The following is a 19,685-nucleotide window of genomic DNA, read 5'->3' on the forward strand; positions in this document are numbered from 1 at the left end:
CTTATCTAGTCAGGGATCATCACTCATCCAGTTTTTTTAGCTCCTGCCACTTAATGGTCAATATGGAACTTATTCTCTGGTGACAGAACGTGAGAAGTGGGCATAATGTCAAGGTTTTGGCAGTTTCCTTGAATTTAAATGGGGGAAAACCAGAGACTAAGAGTGTGGCCCATTTTGTTCAGCACTGCTGATTTAGTAGAGCACACTCTGCCAAGACTCTAGTGTGGACAAGGCCCAGCATGGTGGGTCCAAGCTGCAGGGCAGAGGAAGTGCATATGGGGAGATAGGGTCCATGTGTTTAGTGGAACCAGATTGTGGCCAGGCCTTCAGTGCTGCACTAAGGATCAACCAGGCTTTGTCCCAGGAGCAGTGGGCAGCTGCTGATGCTGTTAGCAAGGTATTAGACGTATTAACCTGGCAGCAGGAACTTTTGCCTTGGTAGAAGAGAAGTGAGGATGGGATACAGAGGGAGGGATACGAGAGAAGCTGTGACTGAACTTAGTAAAGGGGGTTGGGTTTAAAGCTCTCCATGACTGGGTGTCTGTTCTCCTTTCGCTGTGAAGCTTTCCCACTCTCCTTGTTAAATGTCCTTTTATATGCTCTTACCACCTCCTGTATTTTTCCATTAAAGTAGTTTATCACAATTAGATTAAGTTCTTCACAGTGTAATCGTTATTGAAATACCTGTCTCCTCTGGTAGACTGTGAGCTCCCTGTGGTCAGGAGCCACACACTGTTGTTGTGCCCAGAGCCCGGAGAGTCGCATGCAAATATGTGTCAGTGAAGGAAAAACACTGAGTTGGTAAGCTGCAGTTTCAAGCTGAAATGATGGGGTGGAAAGCACAGTGCTATCCTTGGTAGGTTTATAGAAGGTTGGATGGAAGGTGACTGGAAAGTGAGAGGTAGTGATGTTTCCCATGGAGTTTTCTCCTACTGGTTAGGAATACATCTGAAGGCTCTCCCCCATTCCTCACCTATATTTTTGGGCTTGGGGGATAGTCTTCAGGAGTATTTGTTTGGAGACAGTAGTTGAAACCAAGAACTAATTTCAATTTGCTGAGGGAAAGAATGTGGCAAGAAAAGGCCAGAAGGCCAGGGGTTAACCTTGGAAGGTGATTTCAGTTAGGAAGTAGGTAATGAAAGGGGAAAAATGAGTCATGGAAAGAAATGGTGCAAGGACCAGAGAGGTGAGAGAGAAACCAGGAAAATTCAAGGCTACAGAAACAATAAGACAGAATTGGAAAAAAGTACGTACTGAAGAGTGCCAGAAGCCATTGCCTTGTTAAGGCTAAAGGACCAAGAAAACTCCAGTGGCTTTGGAAGTGGTTCAGGAAGTAAGGAAAAATCTTTGGGAGGCCACACTCAATAGTGAGAGTGGCTACTGAAGGCCTAGACTGTGGGCCACTGGTAGTTAGTCAAAGAGTGGGAGAGATAAAGAGCAGTAGCTTTAGGATTAAGGATTTTAAGACAGCAGAGATCTGTCTATGTTTGAAAGCATGGAAGAAGGTGTCAGGTGGGTGAGAACTAATAAGAGAGGGGAATGTGGGGAGGGAGGGAAACTTGCTCTTCACAAAAGTGCCTCTTCTGGGCCGCTAGATATTTTTCATTGTTATCTTATTGAATCTTCACAGTAGCTTGTGAAGTAGCCATTAAGTTTAAGTATGCCTTTTTTACATGCTGGGAGTATCAGGCCAGGTTAGGCAGTGACCTGTTTTAAGTAAGTGCAGGAGTCCAGATGTGTCTCCACCCCTGTGCTTTCCATTGTGCCCCATGGGAGTTAGGCGTGTTAGGGATTTAGATCCAGAGCACAATATCTGGGGACTCCAGGATGTGCTGAGGGTACAGTGAGAACTGTCATCAATCTGTTCTGTACAGTTGTGCAGGTTTCTTCAGATTTATCCTGTAGCCTGAGTGCAGACAGCGGGGATTACTAACATTCAGGAAGGTCAACATTGTGCTGTTTTCATGATCGTGACGAGTAGAACATGCACATGGAAGTCACCAGCTGCTGTGGAATACTGGAGAACAGCTCTATGTAGTTGGAGGGGGGAAGGGGACATAAGCAAAAAATAATAAGTCTTCATGATAAGAAACAACTATGTATGATCACATCAATATCAAACTTTATGTGTGTAGGTATGCAGAAAGTTTGCATAAATATAATAGTATGGTTATCAAAATAGTGGTTAGTGGTTATCTTGGAGTAATTACAGATGATTTACTTCATATTTTTTTGTGCTTTGAGCTGTTTTTTGCTTTTTGAAATTTTAAAAATAAGCATGTGTGACTTACATAACCAGAAACAAAAACAACATAGCTGCTTTTGTTGTGTGGAAAACAGCTTGTTGAATGAATTGTTGTTTTTAGAGGTAAGTCAGAGAAGGGATTAGAAATTTTAGCCTTTGCTGACCAGGGGGAAGAGAAGACTGGGTACTTTTCCCATTGCTTTGTTACTATTGCTAAATGCAATGGGAAAGTCAAAGAGAGGTGGATTCTGACAGTTAGTTTCCTGAATTAGGGTCCAGATCTTAGCCCTCTCCTAGCACATCCTCTCACTGGGAGCTCCAGCAACTGTCCCAGACTAAGGGCTTTTTCTGGCAGGGGCTGAGTTCTAAGTGTGCACCTGAGATGACCTGGAGGTGCTAGGGAGCTAATGTCCTTTGTAGTACCCTCAATGGGGGGCTAGATGAGAATTAGTGGGTAAATATTTTAGCTTTCTTGCCCACAGGCAGGACACATCAGAGGTATTTACACACAGGTTCAGCAGGCCCAGCCTCACTTGTCCATGTCACTGCACCTTGCATTGACTTCTGTTCCTGTCTCACTTTCCACTCCTCTACCAGCATCTTGGAATCATCCTTCCCCCTAAATCCTTGCCTCAGAGCCCATTTCTGAGAGACACCAACCTGAGACAGGATCCTAGCACTATTTATCTGCCTCTTTCCATGTCTGCAGACAAAACACTTGTTGCCTGCTTTCTTGCCTACAGAGCATGGAACAGGTATGGGAACCTCCCAGAAGTGGTATCTAGTATGAATACTTAATATTTGCAGTGGTGAGAAGAAAGTGGTGAATGTTGACCAAGAGCCACTTTCTCTTATTTCCCCACCCTGCTACAAGTGAGGAGCTTGTGATGAAATGACCCATAGCCCTGACTCATAGCCCTGCTTCACAAATGTGATGTAGGCCATCACCAAGGCCTCAAGTGGCAAATTCCTTCACGAAGTTGTCTTTGAGCGACAGTGATCTTACCCACCCACTTCCCTCATCTGCAAGTCATCCTTCTGCTTCCTGAGCCAGATTTCAAAGGGCTTAAGCAGCTTTCCAATTTTACTCACACAGTGTAGTGTGCTATTAGTCAGTGGCTCATGGCCCTGCAGCTGTCATTGATGGCATGGGGTAGATTTCATCCTCCACTGAAGTACAGACCGATTGGCTATGTGGACCCTCCACCTGGGGGCTAAGTGGACCCGACAGCAAACCGGGATATTGCTGGAGTGAATGCTAGCTTTTGTGTGGTAGTGCGTCTGTCTGGGGAAGGAAAGCACTCGGGGAAGCTGCCTTTGAAAAACAACCTTGTAGGCAGCAGGCATCTCTCCCAGATTGTCTCCTCACTCATCCCTGGCCCAGTTTCCTTGGATCAAGTGCCTGAGGCAGTGTGACTTGTTCAAGTGAGCCTGAGATGGAAACTTGAAGGTTGTTGTTGACTTAAAGGTTCTTAGGAAAAGCCCACTCTCATTACTTGGGGACCATTCTTTGGTGTTTTTCCTTTTCCTCCTCCTCCTCCTCCTCCTCCTCCTCCTCCTCCTTCCTTTTTTTTTTTTTTTTCCTAAGAGAGAACCCATCTATGGAAGGGTCTTTAAGTCACTAGACTATTCATTTCTTTTTTTTTTTTTTAGATTTTTAAAATTTTTATTTTCTTTATTTGACAGTGAGAGAGAGAGAGAGAGATCACAAGCAGGCAGAGAGGCAGGCAGAGAGAGAGGGAGGAAGCAGGCTCCCCGCTGAGCAGGGAACCCCATGCGGGGCTCGATCCCAGGACCCTGAGATCATGACTTGAGCCAAAGGCAGAGGCTTTAACCCACTGAGCCACCCAGGTGCCCCTAGACTGTTCATTTCTAGCACAAATCTTAGTTTGTGCTTAGAAATCCATTGGCAGGAATTGAGTGGCAATTTGAACTAGTGTGAGCAGAGATGAGATGAGATGGCATAGATACTAGCTATAACTCACTGAGATTGTGACCTTGGGGAAGCCAGACAGAGGCTGAGGACTGGAGTTCAGTTTCCAGCTCTGTTTCTTACTAGACTTTGGGCAAGGCATCTACTCTTACCACTTAAATAGAGTAATAATACCCATCTCACAAGGTTGGTAAAGATTAAAATAAATAAGAAGCACATTTTAAATCATACAGCACTGCACAGTTGTTAGTTACTTCTCTTTGCTTCATTGCTTATTTCAGCTGGGTTTGGATCGGGGTTTCATGAAAGTATCATTCTAGGAGATTATCAACCTCAGCTCTTTCTATATAAAATAAATATATTGCTTTATATATGTCTTTGTAAGTTATCTGAAATTATTTTTGGAATACATTAGAATATAGACCATGAATGAATGAATTAAATGAACAAGTGAATCTGTGGAGGTCTCAATCTAGCCCTGCTTGTAAACACTAAGTGTGCTAAGCAGACAAAGTCAGAAGAAAGATCTTAGCTTTAGTCCTTGCTTTAAAAATGGCACCATGTTCTGTGAAATAATTGAACAGAAAAATATAATTCTTTTTCTCTTTTCCCAGTTCTGCCTTAAAATCATTAACTCCTTTCAAATGTATGAGCCAGAGTTTTAAAAAGAGGATTAATGAATATAAGAACTTATGTTATTAACATTCTTCAGAAGTGAGTGGCCCTAACCAAAGTTCAATGGTCTTTTGGTAAACCCTGCTTCCTGTCTAAAAGAAAGGAAAATCAAATCATCAGCATAATAGAAGGGTAAATCAGATGCACATTTCCTTGAATATGAGTTTTCCCTTCTTTTGCTTGTTTCTTTTTGCTCTTTGTACTGTCTGCACCTGCCTCACACCCAGGGAATGAATTTTATAGACTTCAGAATGAGAATATCTTTACTTCATCAGGTCACCTGCTCTGAAGGGCTCAGTCAGTGGTTTGGGGAGAATGAGAAAAACATATTCTGGATTGAGGTTCCCATGGGTAGACCTGGTTACAAAGGTTTTGTTTGTACCTAACCCTCTCCATCAGGCTGAGGGATGCCTCAAGATGCAGTTGGAAGCCAAACTCTTTTGAGGGCGGAGAAACATACAGCTCTAGTTCCACCAGCAACCTAATGAAGTGGTTTTTCATAAGGTCACCAATGAGGTTTTCATTTAAAATCTGGGACTTTACTCCAAATGCCCAGATACTTAAATTCATTAGCTGTTTTCAAAGAAGCATGTGGTAAACAGGAAGTGCTCTAATGAAATCGGGCATACAGTGTCCACCTCAGGACCCAGGTCACATGAGAATTGAATAGTTTTCTGTAGACTTTATGGAGAGTAGGGTATTAGGGATGAACTGAATAGGGATAAAAGAACAAAATCATTCAAAACAATAGCCCTGAGGGAAAGTGGTGACAGGCGGGGGAAAAAAAAAAAACAAACAAAAAAAAAAACCCAGTGGGATATTAGGTTTTTTAAAGAAAAATGTTTAACTAGCCTGTGAGTGTCACACAAGCATGTTTTAATTCCAAACATCTGAACCCAGTGTACATTTGCAAGCAATGGTGGGCAATGTGGATAGGTTGAAAGGAAAAAAGAAAACAGTTGCATTTGGCTAATTAAAATGGCACATATCGATTTCTGAAATGAAATCTAACCATTATCTTGGTTTGAACTTGCAGCTCCTGGCAAAGTACAGAGGCTTACAGTGGGGTAAAGTACTACGACTAGAGGAGGTGCAAACCAAACTGGGGGTCAGTCTGGAAGAAATGCTGTGGATCACAGAGGATGCCCTTCACCCCGAGCCCTATAGCCCTGAGGAGGTCTGCAGGTGTTTGGGAATTAGCCTGCAGGAGCTTCGAACCCAAATTCTGAGTCCAACCACTCAAGATGGTGAGTCTGCTGAAGAAAGTGAAGAACATGCAACAGTTCCCTTACTCACAGCTGGAAAGATTCCAGTTTTCCCATGCATTTTACTGATTTTGAAGCATACTTGAGGGTATTTGGAGAATGTGTATGTTTTGGCAAACTTAATTCTCTAGATTCTGGGCTTCATTAAATTCATTGATTCATTCATCAATAAACATTTCCTGATCTGCCATATACCAGGTATTCTGGCGAGGTAAAGGTGGATAAAACATGGTTCCTGCCCTCAAGAAGTTCCCACTTCAAGACGTTTCTCTTTCTTTTCCTCTGTGCATTTTTGTGATTATTATACTACGTGCACAAAAAAGTCTAGGTTGGAGCAGAGCTTGTAACTACTGAGACACCCCTGGAACACCAGGAAATTCACTGCTTCGCTTGGAACTTGTTGCCCACCTTAGTATGAAAGCTTTTTTCTGTTTGCCTGCTGCTTTCATGCGATGTTGTTTTCACAATGATAACATCAGATCTCTGAGATGACGGTAAAGGTTGGAGGTGAGGGATGCAGCCCTGGGGTGGCTTCTCTTCTTAGAAGTAAAAGTTGTCTATCTGTGGGCAGTCACCACTGGGGAGCAGGGGCATCTAGCTAAGATCCAGTTGTCTCTGGAGGTAGAGTTGGGGTGGGAGCTTGTAAAGGCCGGCCTTCAGTTCAGTGCATTGCCTAAGCTCCTTAACGTGGATGCTAGTTTTCTCCTCAGTTTGGCCTAATCCTGTGCTTTCCCTACTCCCTGTTGAGTCCATACAAGCACTCAGACAGTATTGTCTTGGTTGAACCATTGTACTTACTAATTGCATCTTGGTTGTGCCTCTGGACTTTTATTTTTTATTTTTTAAATTTTTTAATAATTTTATTTATTTTTTAATTAAACATATAACGTATTTTTATCCCCAGGGGTACAGGTCTGTAAATCGCCAGGTTTACACATTTCACAGCACTCATGATACCACATACCCTCCCCAATGTCCATATCCCACCACCCTCTCCTGCCCCCCCTCCCCCCAGCAACCCTCGTGCCTCTGGACTTTTAATTCTATATACATCATTGCCCTATTCTGAGGGATCTTTACTCTTTTCTGAATTGCAGTTCCTATTTATCTTAGAAGTTCAATAGAATTCTTACCTTTTCCATATCCTTCTCAATCCACAGCTTGTTCTCTTTCTCTGTACCCATGTTCCTTTTTCTCTGCATCTGCATGTCTTTCCAACCCTTTTTTTTTTTTACCATTAAAAAAAAAACAAGTTAATTTCCCAGAAAACCTTGGAAAACACGGAAGATACTTTCCTTATCAGAGTATATGCATTGTTGTTTATGTATATATTTAAGGTTTCCCCCCCAAAAAATAATGGTGTCATTGTTTTTATAAAAACGATGCATGCTGGGGCACCCGGGTGGCTCAGTGGGTTAAAGCCTCTGCCTTCGGCTCAAGTCATGGTCTCAGGGTCCTGGGATCGAGCCCCGCGTCGGGCTCTCTGCTCAGCGGGGAGCCTGCTTCCCCCTCTCTCTCTGCCTGCCTCTCTGCCTACTTGTGATCTATTAAATAAATAAAATCTTTAAAACAAAAAAACAAAAAAACAAAAAAAACGATGCATGCTTAATCTTACTCCTTCATCTAAAATAACTACCCTACTAACCCACTTGCAATGCTTTCTATAATTTACTTACTTTGTACTTACAAAGTACTCACTTTGTTTGTACTCAATAAATCTATGTTGAATGAATGAATCCATTTTATAATTCTGTTATCCTTTAAAGTTTTCTTCCTCTTTTGCTGTTGGAATTAGTAAGTTAAAAACCCAACTGTGAACATAAATCAGTCGGTGGAGTTCTAGAATCTCCTAGATTCATGTCACTTGATTTACTTTCTGAATCTAACTTCAGCCAAATTTCCAGCTAAATTCTCTTGGCACTCAGCTTTTACTTTAGGGATTAAGATCCTGTTGTATCTTCGCCTTGTTCCTTCTGGGTTTGTGCTTCGGTCTGTTCAAGACCTCAAGAAAACATTTCTCTTAACCCCTTAGGTGGTACGATTCTTACTAAAGGTGATGCTGCACTTAGATTATATGAGGGGGCACAGAGATGACATAGGACCCCAGCAGCAGACTCTGGAGGGTGCCTCCGCCCTTTATCTGGATGCATACACTTTAACACACTTAGTTTCGCCTAGAACTAATTTTTCTCATCAGGGAGATCCAGGCCTTTCTCAAAGGGATGTGGAATCCACTGTTCTCTTTCAGCCAAAATTGGTTTCTTTACCTGGTTATGAGTGTGAGTTGGGAGATGTGGACCGTGAGGTGACAGTGTAGGGAGAGATGTTTACAATCAAACTGTGGCTCACAGCCTTTGCTAAGCCAGCCAGACTTCCAAAGGCTCATGGACAATTGTTGTTTTCTCTTTCCAAATTTCTAATAATTAGATTTGGAAGTGCTCAGAGGCCATTAAAACTAAACACACAAAGGAAAACCCTCAAACCCTTTAGACGTTGTTTAGAATGGCCACAGTCCATCGCTAGGAACTGGCAAGGAGTAATTCAAGTAGTATTTGTCAGGCCTTCCCCACAGGTAGGAAGAATCTAAGGGTGTGATATGGTGTGTGGGTTTCTAGAGGCTCAGAGGCCAGACTGATCTGAGGGAGGGGAGGTGTCTCTGAAGGTGTGAACCACGAGGAAAAGACGAAGCTGTGGTCAGAAGCAGGAGAGGTGGGCACATACAGCTGGCACGGGGGTGGGCCTGCTGCTCAGATGCGCTGTGCTGGGCTGGACACGAATCTCAATGCTTAGATTAGTAACTGCCTGGGACCATGTGTGACAAAAGTGCTGGCCAGTTGCCAGCTAATTTGTTTGGATCCTGTGATTTCCAAAGTCATGAGCAATAATCAGGCTTTTGAGCAAGCACAGGGCGCTGACATGGACTGCTCTTTAGGAAGACATCTAGAGTAAAAAAAAACAACAAAAAGTGTTGTTATTTGCTTTGTGGCTTACATATTCCTCTTCATGCGCATCATAGAGTTTGAATTTCACAATAACTCTGGGTCACATAGTTATGTTCATTTCATAGGTGAAGAAAGTAAGGTCAGAGAGGTACAGGATGTCAAGATTTACAGGTTAAGTGCTAAAGCCAGATCCCAATCCTTCTTTTCTGATTTAACCCAATTCTCTTTCTGCTATTCATTTTTTTTCTTCTCAGCATATTAATAAGCTGGCCTTAGCGACCCTGCACCTTCAGATAATATTGACTTTATTTTGGTTGGCCCTAATTTTTTTTTTTCTTGAAACCAGAGAGAGGTGATGAACATAGGTTACTTTGTGGTTGAAGAGTTTTCTTTTGGCTCTTTCCCATTCTGGTGCTTTGGTCTTAGGAGTCTAAGATCATGTGGCATCCAGTAGCTTGCTTAATTTAAGGAGCAAACTCAACCAGAATGTGCATGAGTTGTATTATAGAAGAACTGTGAGAAGCGCTGTGGAATTTCTCATTTGAAAGAAGTGCGGTCCTCATAGGTGATCTCAGTTAGGCCTAAGAAAAGTGGTTTGTTTTTATGTGATGGAAACATATAAAGGTATTTCATAAAATAAAAATAGTCAGTTGGTCAGTAATCTCATTTTCTAATTAAGTGTTCTCAGATATTAAGGAAATTGATTTAAAAAATAACTTGTAAGCTATCAGGCACTAAATTCTATTACCTCAATGCATCTAATTGTTCTTGTAAGAATTTTGGAAGAAAAGTTTTCTATGAAGAGTCTAGAAGAAACACCAAAGGAAAATATAGACCTTTCTAGAGTTTACAGATATTGGTTGAGCAGAAGTCCTTAAAATCTGGTGGTGGACTTCCAATAATGCCAAATAAAATGAATCCTTCAGTTTTCTTTGTTGTTTTCATTTTCACAATATAATAGATTCTTATGAAACAAAGTATTGAAAGGATAAATCAAGTAACTATTTTTGTTATGCACAAAAGATATGCTTTAAGTTGTTTTGGAAATCAAGTGTGGGGAAAATTAGCTTTCACTTAGTCCTTTTCCCTTTCCCTCTCTATCTGGTCTCTCTGTTTGTTGCTCAGTTCCTGTTGACTTCTTGGCTATCTGGCCACAGAGGGCAGGATCATGCCAGGAGTAAAGGGCCTTTATTTTCCTGGAAAATAAAACTTTGATCTCTGATCACTTGGGGATAATGCTTCCTTTGTGGTTTTCCTCTTCTTCTTTCAACTGTGTGCATAATATACCCCTATTCATTTGGTTTACCTTCCCTTTTTGAATATTTAAGGAACTAGACATGAATGTGAAAATACCTTATATGTATGATTTTAAAGACATGACATCTTAAAACTCTCAACTTCTGTAGGAACACCCAGTATCCTTGTGTTGGAGTCACGCCAGTGATCTGTGTTGTGTACTGGCCAGTGCCTATGCCACTGACGGGAACCTCCTCCTAATCCCACAAGGCTCCTGAACCACCCTGGAGTCACAAAAGTGGGAGAATTCTGGAATTTTCATCTCCTTGCATGAGACTTTTAAAAGAGCTAAGAATGAAACAAATTCTGAAGGTATGTTTTGAGGAGCAGTTGACCCTTACAGTAGTCTTAAATATATTTGGCCATCTTGAACTGAGACAGGTCCAGAATGAATCTATGAACTTGACCACCTCTTCACACTCTGTACCTTCAAACCCTCGAGTTCCCCAAGTATCTCATGTTAATGTGATTTGGGCACGGCTGGCAAGAGAGGATGAAGTGTGATAGAGAGTTGTTAGATCAGTGAGACTAAACATTGACCTCTGTCAGACACTCTGATCCTCTGTGTTGAGGACGAGTGTTTTCCTCTCTCTAGGAAGGTCATCCTTGCGTACCGAGCCCTTAGCTTCAGGGAGACCATACCTGGTATAGGGAAGGCAGAAGGGGATATCTACCTCCCTGACAATAGCAGACCCATGGACTCTGGTGACTTACAGCTATAAAAGCAAGCTGGAAGGAACTTTTCCAGCTTCCTATGAAACTCTCACACAGTAGTTACTAGAGTAGCATTTCCCAGAGATAAACCCTTGAAGAGTCACAGCAACTAAATATGAGCCACGAGGAATCATCTTCTCCGAGGATTTTTGTGCACCTCTGTATTCCCGTGATGACTAGCACATGTTCGCTGAATGAATAAGAGTGACTTAAATGAATTTTCTTCTCTTCATATGGAGAAGTAATGGGTGGGAGGCCAATTCAAGGAACTCAAAGTCTAAATAAAGGGTGTTATATCTAGCTTTTAAAAAAATCTGTTCATCCTGTATTAATAGTAATAATGGTATTAACAACATCTAACATTAAGTACTTACTATGTTGTAAGCACTTACACTATTCTAAGTTCTTTTAAAATATTTGCTATACTTGTCCTCCTGTTTAGAGTACCTGCATGAAAGTCCTTTTCCAGGCTGGAAACTCGTATAAACACCTTCAGACACATACATTCAAATCTTGATGCAGTCACCCTTAACATCGTCCTCCCCACCCTCCTAATTTGTTCATAATATTGAGATATGACAATCAAACTCCCCAAATTAGGCAGCTCCTGGGGAACAAAGAATTTTTTGGTAGATGTTGTTTTTGTTTGTTTGAAATTCTGTTTAGAAGAGAAGGGCAGATGCATTTTCCATTACAATACTAATTAGGCTTGTGCTCATTGACATAACTGTTAATAATGCTGAATATTCCCTTTTCATTCTATAAACAAAGAGTGATATCAGTGTTCTGCAGCCAACAGAACATTCTTTCTTGCATCTCAGTGTTTTTGACAGTGGTCTTTGAATTCACACCGGACTTTGCTTAAAACATTTGAAATCTCTGTAAGTGAAATAGAGCACAGGCTGCATAGATTCAGTTTAGAGGAACATAAGGGATAAAGATTGGCTTCAGATGATTTTGCTGCTAGGAACATCTGTATGGTAGGTTTCAAGATTTTGCTATTTTACAGATGAGGAAACTGAGGCACAGAATGATTAGCCCAAGGTCACACAGCTGAAAGTGGCAGAGTTGGGATTCAAGCCCATGCAGTGATTCCTGAGCCCTCCCTCTACGTAAACCCTCCCTCTTAACCACTGATGTGGGGCTATATCAGGCTTTTATCAGAGAAAGGGGTTTATTATTTAGATCTGACCACATGCAATAGTACGAGCTGTTTAAACAGTACGTAAGGAGCAAGAACCTGAAATGGACAAGACAGACAGTGAGGCAGTGATGATTGATATGAAGTGGGGAACAGTAGGGACAAGCAGGAACCCATGAGGATGACCAGAAACAGGAGTCAAACTCTCACCGCCTCCGGGCCTGCAACTTTGATGATACCACTGTCCTTTGGGGGAAGCTTAAAATGTACTTGGCCCCAGAGTCAGAGAAGCTGAAAGGAGAGTCAGTGGGATTGGGACGGGGTTGCTGTGGACCGAACTGCTGCTCCATGCCAGTGAGGTGAGCTGGCAGAGAAGTGATAAGGTACTTGAGCTGCAGTGGCACCTGGTGTCCCTGCTTAGACCACTGAGGCATGAAGAAAAAAGCCTTTCATCTTTCTTAATATATTTTTTTATTTGCTTGTTTCTCCTATAACCACCTTCTTTCCTGGTCCTGCCAGCTACCTTCTTCACCTCAGCTGCCTCCTTGGCCTTGGCATTGCTGGTGCCCCTGGGCTGCTCAGCCCTGACTACCACCTTGGTCCCAGCCCTGCCAGCCTCCTTGGGCCTGACCTTGTAGTTCCTGGCTACTTCCTCAGCCCATATGCCTTTTTGACTCTGGTTTTGCAGGCCACGCCACTCCTGGCTGCCTCAAGGGAAGGGAGAGGAAGGAGAAGAAAGGAAAAAGACAATTTCTAAACTTTTAAATACGTGTTTTTCTTAAGTCTAGGATATGTGACTTGACATTACTCAGTATTCCTTTTGCTTGAATCTATCATGGATGTATCTCTACCTTCAGAGAGGTGAAATCATCAAGGGGTCAGGTGTGAATTTACCAGACCGTCTGTTTTTTTTTTTTTTAATTTAATTTTATGGTTTTTTTCAGTGATCCAAAATTCATTGTTTAGGCACCACACGCAGTGCGCCATACAATATGTACCCTCCTAAATACCCTCTGTTTTGAGTAGAATGAAGCTTCTGTGGGTAGGAGGACAGCTGGCGTCCCACTGTGTGCCTTGTTGCCCCTCTGCTGCTTTAGATTCAGAAAACACCTTCTATAGTCTTCATCTACCTAAGAGGACAGAATCTTGCTATTCCTCTTTTACTTTTTTGCTATTTTTGCTTTAATTTTCACAGTTTTAAGTTCCCATGAAAGTATTTTCTTTGTATTCAAAGCTGCTTTTCTTATAGTTAAATCTGTTTATTTTGGTCAAAGTTATCATTTCCTGTATTGATGTTTTCAAACTGATTATGCTTTAGTAACAAGACCAAAGTCTCAGTGGCTTGACCCCTGAAAAGTATGTTCTCTCCACATATTCAACTCAAGGCAGCAGAGGATTTCTGTTCATCTGAGACATACAGGGACCCAGGCATGTCGGGGGGGGGGGGGGGGGGGGGGGAGCGGGGGATCTATCTCAATACATTTGTCCATAATTCCTGTGGCCAGAGGAGGGGAATATTGCTAATCACTCACTGGCTTTTAACATCCCCTAGGGAGTGACACCATCACTCCTACTCTCATTTCATTGGCTCCAGTAAGGCACGTGGATGTGAAGAACTTCAGTGGGCGTGGGGAAGTGCAGTTTGTTTTAACATGTGTTAGGAGCATGGGGAACGTGTTAGAAACATCCCTAATGACACCCACAATTCCCTGTGCTGTGTAGCTCTGAGTCTCATCCTATCAAATCTAAGTGATGAGAGCCAATTTACTTGCTCATGTAAAATTATGAAACTGACCTTTCTTTCCAGACATCTGGGACAATGAATATTGTTCTTGACCAAATTCCAAGTATTTTCACTTAAAAATTAGACATACTGTGATCTCTTCTTATGTTGTGCATTTCTCTCACACTGGCATTTTATCTGCACTTTGGTGAAATCCTTCCTAGTTCTTAGCTTGTCACTTTCTCCCTTGTCTTGTGGAGTTCACACAGACTCTTTTCAGGAGACTGTTTTTCTAGAGTCTTAGGGTATGGTCCAGGAAAACATCTCTTGTTTGAAATCAGTTGTGCACCTCCTATGTCTTTGTTATTTTTCAAAGCACCTAGCTTTAGGTGGAAGGAAATGTCCTAATAAGAACTTCTTTTTTTTTTTTTTTTTTAGATTTTATTTATTTATTTGACAGAGAGAGCGAGAGACACAAGCAGGCAGAGCAGCAGAGGGAGAGGGAGAAGCAGGCTCCCCACCGAGCAGGGAGCACGATGTGGGGCTTGATCCCAGGACCCTGGGATCATGACCTGAGCCGAACGCAGTTGCTTAACCAACTGAGCCACCCAGGCGCCCCCTAATAAGAACTTCAAAGTTAGAAACTGTGTACTTCTTCCTTTCCACATGAGTTTGTGTCCAGTTTGTTTCCACACAGGTCTAGAGAAGTAACTGGGTATGGATCTAGGGACTTTGAGCAGGTTATTGCCAAATTTTAATAGTAATGACAACAAAATAATGGCCCATTGTGTCTATCTAGACCTTCATAGTTTTAGCCTCATGAAATCTCGATTGATCTTTATTTGTGCTGCAGATTTCCTGATGAGAGCATGACATGGGACCACTTTATGTTCAAAGGCAGAGACATAGCATAGTTTTTTTTTTTTTTTTTTTTTTTTTTCCCTTAATTCTTGAGGAAGCTGGTTCTTCATATTGTCTTCAGCCAGGAATGGTGTGGGAGACAACACAGGAATGAGTACCTGCAGTCCGTTAGTGCTGCTGGGAAGCCTTAATTCTAGCAATTAATTCTAGCCTTAATTCTAGCTACACAGCACAGGGAAGGGCTATTGATGCAGCAAAAAAGACCGGAGACCTCCTCCCTGGGAATAGCAGTGACATTTAGTCTTTTAATGAGAAACTTTAAAATGTTCTAAGAACAAGGAATATAAAATTCTACTCGATTAACACAAAATAGCAAGGTATATACTTCCTTTCTGTGTTTTAGTCCAACAGAGGAAAAGGGACTGTCAGACAGAAAGAAAAGAAAGAAAAGAAAAAGGGAAAAAGAATCTGATAACAGGAGAGAGACTAATGTGTACACAGAGCTGGCTTATGGACAAGCATGTAAACACAAACACAGAGAGAGCACAGACCCACTCAGGCCTGTGTGCATTCACTCCCCACGCTGGTCCGCAGGGGGCTACGTAAACACATGCATAATCGCGGGCTTCTGTGAACCAGCATCCTCCTCATCTGTCTCTGCGGGATATGACCGGCTATGTTGCAAGGCCCTGGAGAATAGGAACACCTCATGAGATGTTTGTGAGAGTGCGCCCCTTTTCCCTAATATCACACCACATTTTGGAAAGCCCAGCTGTAGTGTCTCCAGTACTTGCCATGAGGAAATCAAGGGGAGAGTCCCATTTAGCCTGCGTCGGAGCTCCCTCACTCTCCTCCTTGTGCTGTGTCCAGGCCACCTTCCCGGTCTGAGCTAGCTCTGTCAAAAGCAAGCTCTGGGCAGCGGCCCATGCAAGCAGGTGGGTCTTGCATGGTGGGTGACAGAGCTTCTCACTTGCCTAATCTCTTGTAATTTGGCAGGCTCCTACCTTTTGATCATAATGGCAAATAAATGAGTAATATGAGTAAATAGGGGTAAATTTTTATTCCTTTATTCAATAAGTACTCAACTGAAGGGCAACTATCCAAGCACTGTGCTAGGGCCTGTGATCAGTAAGGCCAGCGTAACCCCACAATAAGATAAATGCTGAAGTGTTCTGATGAAAATATACTACTTATTTCTCAGATAAACACAGAGTTTCCCTTTGCCTCTCCTTGTCCTTTTTGCTCCCTTATGTTCCTCCTTCCCCACCCCCCGTAATTCAATTAATAGAAGATAGCAAAGACAAGAGCTCATTTCAGTTTATGCTAAAATATTAGGACAGGCCAGCTCTAGGCAAGTGTGACCCTTGTTTTCCATAGTCCTTCATTCAGCTCTGCATTGACCAAGACTCCTTCCCAACTCCTGAGGCCCCTTTTCAAATGACTTGAAATTGTCTTGTCCTTTCACTTTTTCCAAGAACAAAATTTTAGGGATGTTCTGGGAAGCTCATGGGCAAGTAGTTTGCTCAAGAAAGAGAGGGAAACAAAAATGCGGCTCATCCAGGAACTAGCTTTAGATTCTTTCTTCGCTGATGGGATGGGAGCCAGAAGTGGACATGTGTTGAGAATTAGTTGAGAATTATTGAGAATTTATTGTTACATTCAAGACTCTTTATTAGGTTCTAGGGTCTGGAGAGGAGAACACATCACTGCTAGTGAGTCACAGTGTTTCACTGCTGCTGGGGGTGGGTGCCAGTTTTTGGCTACCTAGCATCCAGGCCCCTTTCCTAGGGAAATCTCACGTGTGTAGGTTGATGAGAGAGTGGGTCTTGCTTCCTGCCGTAGCAGCTGAATGGTCCGATTTGCCTCTCCCAGGTCGCTTTTCACCTGGGTGTGAGCAAGGGCCTCAGGTTCCTCCTGGTGTTTTGGCATGTGCTTAAGTCTGGGGCTTTGAGTCCGCTGGGCGCAGGGTCTGTTGTTAAGGTATCTCGAGTCTGATGTCCTATCTAGACTTGTGAAGTAACCGTGACAGTGTTCTTAGCTGCTATAAAGTTGAAGACAGCCCAGCCCTTGCCCTCCTAAAGCAGAGTGTGATGACTGTAATTAGAAGGGAACACAGTAATTAGGGAGTAAGGGACTCTGTCTTGTCATCAGAATGGCCCTGGAATTAACAGGGGCTTTGTGTGTTGCCAGAGTATAAAATGCAGGTGCGGGTGACGATAGCAGAGTGAGGCAAAGCCTTCAAGGTCAGAGAAGTAGAGTTTATTATGGGGCTGACAATGCTGGCTCTCACTGCTCTTGGAAATCTGAGCAAGGGAAGTTAGAAACATGTGGGATGTCCTTACTCTCCACAGACAAGATGGCATTATGTTGTGGATTTGCAAATATTCACAAATGACTCTTGGAACGTAGTTTTCCATGGATTATTGTGGTTTGTGTTGAAAGTGCTTATATATATATATATATACATATATATATATATATGTATGTTTTTTTTTTCTCATCTGTGGTTTTGCTTTTAAAAGCAGGTAAAGATTTTTTCCCTCTTAAATGTAAAATGCTAATTTAATTTAGTGTTTGCAGCATGGGAATGGGATGCTAATGTGGCTGAAAACAGCAGTTCATTTTTTGTGGGTTTGACCATTTAAGAAACTTCACATTTCTGAAAAAATATTATTATTAGGAAAATAAGTTTGAAACCACAGTCCAACTTCAATGAGGAATATATAGTGTTTTTCCATTCTCCTGCTTAAATAGTCCAAAGACTCTATGCCTCAGAGCAGGGACTTATTGTAACTTTGCTGCATAGGAAAGCAGAGGACTCCAGAGCAGATTCTGAAGTGGTTTTCCCCATCCAGCTCTGGGTTGCTGTTCTTGGAAACAACTCTTGGGTTAGCCCAGTGGAGCCTTTTTTTTTTTTTTTGAAAAGAAACTGGCCAGTAGCGTGTAGTTCCATGGGGGTACAAAGACAACTGAGGACTCAACCGCTTTTAGCCCCTCGCCCAAACACCAGCAAAGTGTTTTGGGGTATGAGAGTCTCAGAAAGATTCATTATATACATACATGAGAAAGATTTCCAGTTCTCCCGGAGCAGCATATTTATTTATTTTGTTGTGATTAATTATCTTGAGATGAAGTTTTTACCCAAGCCTGATTTCCCAAATATTGATCACTTTTTTGAGCATGTTAGCTGAAGGCCAGCACTCTGCATTCTTCCACATCCACACAGCCTTTATGCAGTTTGGTAGTATGAGGTGACACGAAGAAACTCTGTGTGCTGAGGTTGGGGGAAAGGATGGTCCGACCGTGCTCGGCGCCCCTCAGACTGACTCCTAGGGCACACTGGGAGAACCACCCTTTTAGAAGGACTGATCAGTGAAGGTGACTTGAAATCCAGTTGTGTGAGGGAAGCTGGGTGGTTGGTCTGCGGAGGAGAAAGTGTCACTGCTAATGGAGTCACGGTGTTTCACCACTGCTGGGCGTGGGTGCCCTAGTTTGGGCTACCTAGCATCGGGTCCAATTTGCCTCTCCCAGGTCGCTTGTCATCTGGGTGTGAGCAAGGGGCTCAGGTTCCTCCTGGTGTCCTGGCATGTGCTTATGTCTCATAGAATTTGTGAGCTCTCCAATATCTTTAAAGTAAATTACTTTTTTGGTTAAGTTAGTCCATATCAGTTTCTGTTGTTTACAAACAGGAATCCTGACTGACATAATTGCTAAAAACCTACAATGGTTTCTTATTTCTAGCTGGAATTTATAACCTGGATCCAAGGACAGCTTTATGGAATCTTGTGTCTGTGTTGTACTATAGGTAGAATTTTGGATATTTGTGCATTCAGATGGGGGGAAGGTCTCTAGCTTTGATTTGACTCTGGAAAGTTTCTTTAATTCTAAAAGGGCTAAGAACCACTTGCCTACACAGTAAAATTTAAATACCTTACTTTAGGGTAACTTAAAAAACCTTGATGATCCGGCCTCTGTCTACTGCTTCAGTTTTCTCTTTCATTGAGTTTCCTGTTGCTTCTGCTCTTTGTCCTCATTCCATGAAAGTTACAGCTGAGTACTGTGGATTCTCTAAAAGTACCTCGTGTTTTTTAATGTCTTTGTTCATGATGTTCCTTCTGCCTTAAATTCCCAGTGCTTTTCTTGGCTCTTTACCCCACCTTTTAGTGGGTTTTCTGGGTACCTGCTCATCTTTTAAATTCAGCTGGTTTCACCTCTTCTGTGAAGGTCATAATCTCTGTGCTCCATCCCCATGGCTCACCTGATTCCAGCTTTGCCAGCAGCCATGTCATGTTAGCCGCTGGTGTGAGCGCTTCTTCATCAGCTTGGGGCATTCTTCAAAGTCACTGCAGGTAGCTTCACTGTACAGGCACATCTTTGTGGAGAAGTTAACCCCTTTGGGGGCAACAATGGGGATGTCTGCGGACAAATGCCTCAGGCTTCCCATCTGCTGATGGGACTTTTCTGATGTACCTTCTACACGGTTCTTCAGAGAGGCCCCTGAGCAACTGGGCCCTGAGTTGTCCACAGTGGTGCCCTGTTTGGCACCCTCCGTTTGCCTTTCTTCTTTCCTGTCTCCCTTTCCTTACTTCTGTGCTCCTGCTTCCTAGATTTCTGTTACCTGCACCCAAGGCTTTGTCTTAGCCTTTGCTTTTGGGTCAATCCATCAGGACAACCTCTTACAGTCATGCCTCTGTGTTAGCTCTGAGGAGATGCCTTAGCATCTGTTGCCTTTATTGTCCTTATTTAGTGATTTTTCTCTAGTAAACTATTATGTCTTTTTTATTTAAATTTTTTAAAAATTTATTTTCATTTATTTTTCACTGTGATAATAGTTAACATGAGATCTATCCTTTTAATGCATTTTAAGCATAATTATTGTTGACTGTAAGT

General features: G+C 42.4%; 1 protein-coding gene across 3 annotated transcripts in view; it reads left to right on the plus strand.

Moving 5' to 3' along the window:
• The window catches only part of LOC111159955 (galactokinase 2), a 111,655-nt gene that overhangs the window by 74,937 nt on the left and 17,033 nt on the right, over window positions 1–19,685 (plus strand). For all 3 annotated transcript variants that reach the window (XM_022522681.1, XM_022522677.1, XM_022522690.1), the window contains exon 8: window positions 5,890–6,100. In XM_022522681.1, coding sequence (XP_022378389.1) covers window positions 5,890–6,100 — 211 coding nt within the window. The remainder of the gene's footprint in view (window positions 1–5,889; window positions 6,101–19,685) is intronic.

The sequence above is a fragment of the Enhydra lutris genome, unplaced genomic scaffold (genome assembly GCF_002288905.1).
Source record: "Enhydra lutris kenyoni isolate GAN:26980312 unplaced genomic scaffold, ASM228890v2 scaffoldscaffold4, whole genome shotgun sequence".
Lineage (NCBI taxonomy): Eukaryota > Metazoa > Chordata > Mammalia > Carnivora > Mustelidae > Enhydra > Enhydra lutris.